The 5,000-nt window shown below is 40.1% G+C and overlaps 1 protein-coding gene across 1 annotated transcript in view; it reads right to left on the minus strand.

The window, feature by feature from the left end:
- The window catches only part of LOC138978557 (glycosyltransferase 8 domain-containing protein 1-like), a 62,661-nt gene that overhangs the window by 16,088 nt on the left and 41,573 nt on the right, over positions 1-5,000 (minus strand). Inside the window, exons 3-4 of the mRNA XM_070351300.1 lie at positions 2,376-2,595; positions 1,775-1,892 (exon numbers count right to left, since the gene is read on the minus strand). Coding sequence (XP_070207401.1) covers positions 1,775-1,892; positions 2,376-2,595 — 338 coding nt within the window. The remainder of the gene's footprint in view (positions 1-1,774; positions 1,893-2,375; positions 2,596-5,000) is intronic.

The following is a 5,000-nucleotide window of genomic DNA, read 5'->3' on the forward strand; positions in this document are numbered from 1 at the left end:
GAAGTAGACCTTGTTTCGTTTTTTGATTTGTGAATTGAAAATCAAATATTGAAAAACGGAAGTGAACTGTTTTTCTGTTTACCGTATTGAAGATTGAAAAACGAAATATTGAAAATTGAATCGTTTTTCATTTTTTGTTTTGTGAAACTGAAGATGAAAATTGAATTAACGGTGGGTACCGTCATTCTATTGCTACGCTGAAAATACAATAGCGATTATATAGCTGTTCTGACCTTGATTTGTTGTTCCAAACTTACAAAATGACAGTTTGTGCGTCGATGCGTTGATCTCAGGTTTTGATAGCAGACGCCGTTTCTTATGCGCATTAGTTTTGCGCAGGCGCCACACTGACTTTGGAGAAAAAAAACTCGATTTGACAACACAGCTGTTAAACAGCGTTTTATTAGTTCATTCGTATACAACAAAAAGAGGTTTGATTTTTTTAAATTTTGACGGCAGCGAAGTTTTCAGTTTGGGTGAATGGCATTTATACTTGTCTCGTCATGAAGCGAATTTTTCAACCTCAGTTATAAACGACTACATGAATGTTAGTGCAATGGGATGTACATCAATACTTCAGAGGGGAAGTGGGGTATTTAGTGTGGAGTTACGTACGAGATAAGAAAAGCCGAATGCGAAAGTTTGTGTCAGTCGGCAACAGCTCACACAGGCACACAAAAACGGCTGTTCCGTTTTACTCCGCTGTTTGTACATCTTTCGACTTTGGGCATTTTGTGGTGTTTAGGGACAGAAAATATATGGTTTAGTCCTGTTTCATCGGGAAGTTAGCAGAAAAGGGTATGCTATCGACATTTGTAAAGCTGAAAAACATTCCCGAGAAGAATTTCAAGTTGTCAGTGTATGCTGTTGTCGATTGTTAACAGCATGTAGTACAGATGGGTAAACCGGAACCATGCGTCTTTGTTATTGCCAATATGCTTTTGGATATTGGCAAAAATGGCCGACTTCCGTAGCATTATGCTTTGATGATGATGTTGAGACACAGCCCCCGAATTCCCCCACGTGTCCATCAGAATAGCTATATTGTCGTATAAAGAATTACAAATCAGAAGAACCGGCATCTTGACCCGTTCAAAGAAAGATCTGATTCCCTAATTCACTGTGTGTGTGTGTGTGTGTGTGTGTGTGTGTGTGTGTGTGTGTGTGTGTGTGTGTGTGTGTGTGTGTGTGTGTGTGTGTGTGTGTGTGTGTGTGTGTGAATACGAGTACAAATAAACTTCATTGTCATGAAATGAAGACACGGGAAGATAAATAACCAAAATAATGATTTCATTGTTTCTTTTTTTGGAAGCAATTATATACACATTCTCCCAATTTAGTTTGTACATTGTCTACTTGCAAAAGTTGACTTGGTACATCATATGAATATATAGATCGATTAATTTAACTCATTAAAGGTTTTTGTAATTGGTTGTTTTCTATGCAGTTATCTAGAAAATGTATTTCATCTTCTATTACTCCACATGTTTCACATACTCTATTTTCCCTAGGTGTATTGCTAGGCTATATCTACCAGTTTCAATTTTCAGGTCGTGGGCACTTATTCTTAGTTTACACAACGACTGTTTATATTTTCTGTGTTTTATGCATAACAGATCCGTTTTATAATTTGTTACTACGTATTCTTTGATAAAAATGTAACTCTGGTGAACTTCTTATTTGACCTTTCCAGATTTGTATATATTGAAGTTCCAATTGTTGACATATAACATTTTAACCTTTGAGAATGTTAGCAGCAAAGAAGAAAACTTACCGGACTTGCAAGATCGCTCCTTGGAGATCGCACAAGAAATTTACCTAAAAGTTTTTCTTTAGAAAATTCGATGATTTTGTATGATATGTCTTTCAACTTGCCTCCCTGTATCCATTCTCTGCAAACCAAAACAAAAAGCACAGATAAGACGCAGCTAAAAGACAGACGGACAGACTGACATAAAGTGACAGACAGACAGACAGACACACAGACAAGACAGATAAAAAGACACAGAAGCGGCCACAGACAGTATGTATACACGCACATAGATGCACGCACGCAAACGTACACACACACACACACACACACACACGCACACACACACACACACACACACACACACACACACACACACACAGGCACATACACACACACGCACGCCCGCACCCACACGAACACACACACACACACAAACACACTCGCACGCACGCATACACACACACACACACACACACACACACATAATTATATACAACGAGCTGTTTTCAACATATAAACCTCTCCCTCTCTCTCTCTCTCTCTCTCTCTCTCTCTCTCTCTCTCTCTCTCTAATTGGCCTCCCCCAACCATCAACCACCAAATATACGAACACAATCAATACCTGAGATACGTAACGTCGGAGGGATACGTCACAAAGTGAAACATGACGTCAGACTTTGTATTTTGAAGGATACTGTTGGCCAAAGTCAACATTCCTATGAAATTCGTCACGTCCGCCATGATGATGACGTGTACAGTGTCCATGTCGACGTGACGTTTACAACCAGCATTGACGTCATTGTTTGCAGAAAATGGATTCCTTACCATGCCTGGGTGTTGTCCTGCACACAATAAAATGACGTTTGCTTGGTTTCTAAACAGAGAGGGAGGGGGGGAGGGGGGTAGGAAAGGCAGAGAGAGAGAGAGAGAGAGAGAGAGAGAGAGAGAGAGAGAGATGGAGAGAGCAAGAGAGATACAGACAGACAGACAGACAGGCACAAATAGAGCGATAGAGATGACGTTTCTTTGAAAGGGTGAATCTCTTTACAGATCACCAAAATATTGACAAAGCCTCTCAATGGGCATATATAGCTATTCTGATAGACACGTGGGGGAATTCGGGGGCTGTGATTGGATGGTCTCACACATCCCTATATATATTGCGATCATCAAAGGATAACGCTACGGAAGTTGGTAATTTTTTGCCGATATCTAAACGATATCGGCAATAACAAAGACGCATGGTTCCGGTTTCTTCCACGTGTATAAAGTACACGCATACCTCGCCAGGTTTGTTTCTGTGACTAGTCGAGACGATGCCATTTGCTTTGTGTGTGGTTTTTTTGTTGCTTACTGTACATGACATAGGCCCTACATTACGTGTAAAATCCAGTTCTTTAACAGGCAACAAACCTTACAAAGGTCAAGAAGCTGCAATCTGAAGCGACCTATCTCTGATTCTAGCAGACGATCTTTCTTATGTTTAACACAAAATCAGCAAACTCTCCTGTCACATAGAACGTCCATTGTATAGTGCAATGTTGAAATGAAGTTACCGGTCTGAAACATTTAGTCGTTTCTTCTGAGACAATCCTTGTTCTCTTATCATCTACAGATTTACCGCAGTCTTCACCACGCGAATTCCCAACAGAAGTCAGACTTTCGAACATAAAATAAACGTAAGCAAGCATGATACGTCATGACGTCATATGATTCCTAGCATATTGACGTAATGCTAAACATCCGGTTATCTCGAGTCTTCTCCGTAATACATGTTCGTGGGTTTTCAATGTTCGGTGATTTTCGTGGCTTCATGCGCAAAGGGATATGCGCACTATAACCGTCGTCTGCAATCAACGACATGGACCATTCTGGTAGTTGTTGCTGACAAAAACATGATTTTAACACAGAATATAATGTCAAATAGCTATATAAACGCTATTGTGTTTTCAGCGTAGCAATAGGGTCCGATATTTAGACTAAAACAAGTATAATGCGACTCGTCTTCGACTCGTCGGCATTATACTTGTCTCGTCTAAATATCGGACCCTATTTGGTACGCTGAAAACACAATAGCTGTTAATATCTATCTCTAAAGCATAAACAATAATTTGAACTGCAATTCGTGTAACGGAATGAACAAAACAGTTTTCTTTATTTACAACTGGTTGTCCAACCCCTTCCTCCGGCTTTTTTTATCCAGAACAAAAATACACAATCCCTCTTTTGAAAAAGAATGTTTGTCTCTGTCATTGAACATACATTGCATTTGTCATGCATCTGGTTGAATAAACAAGTATGTCACACGCTTTCCTTCTTTGCCACTACTAAAGCAAACGTGTGCAAGATTTTATGTTACACGCTTTGGAGCATGTGCAAGAACGGATTCAAACTCGAAATCGTCCCTCCAAAAGCCCCAAAATGCACACACGACTTTTATTTCTCCTGCTGTTATCGTTTCTTCTCTTTACAAATTCTTCAACGCTGAGAATACTGAAAACGGCATCCCAGACGACAGTACTGTTTTCATACGCGAATTTAGCTGCCCTTGGAAAGTGGCTCGCTCAGGAGGCATGTTAGTCTGAAACTGGAAGGACAGAGTTCTGAACATAGATGACAAAGATCCCGGAAAGAACAAACATTTCGCGGATGCAGACACAGAAAGACGTCATGAAGTATGCGATGCTTCAAAAGATACAGACTGTGACGATGACTGTGACGTCATTCACATATACCGAGACGTCATTCATAATTGTTCGGTCACTTCCGTCAAAAAGTAGATCTCTCGACAATGGCTGCTCCTGTGATTAGGTTTGTCAAGCTTGAGTACGCAAAACGTGTTTGTTCTCTCCTCTGTTGAAGCTGTGAGACATAAATGCTATTCCGACTTGGTCGTGTGACAGAGTTTTTTCCACACTCAATTAGCTGATGTCTAACTCAGCCTGACGGCTTCGTTAGACAATCAACGTAATCTCGTGTGGAAGAAAACGTCTGTCACACGACCAAGTCTGAATAGCAGGTAATGTATTGCCTGCAGCCATGCTTTCTGTTGTTTGTCATATTGTGGTTCTTTCTGTCGTGTGCAAATCTTTTGGAAGCATATAGTAGTTCTAACTTTTGAGAGACAGCATGTCATTTTCTTAATTTAACATAAGCCCTGACGTCTGTCAAAAATCTAAACTGTGCCTACACATTATTGCAACAGATTTCGCACCCACATTAAAGCATTAACTACCGTGTCATTTTA

This window comes from Littorina saxatilis, linkage group LG10, assembly GCF_037325665.1.
Source record: "Littorina saxatilis isolate snail1 linkage group LG10, US_GU_Lsax_2.0, whole genome shotgun sequence".
Taxonomy (NCBI): Eukaryota; Metazoa; Mollusca; class Gastropoda; order Littorinimorpha; family Littorinidae; genus Littorina; species Littorina saxatilis.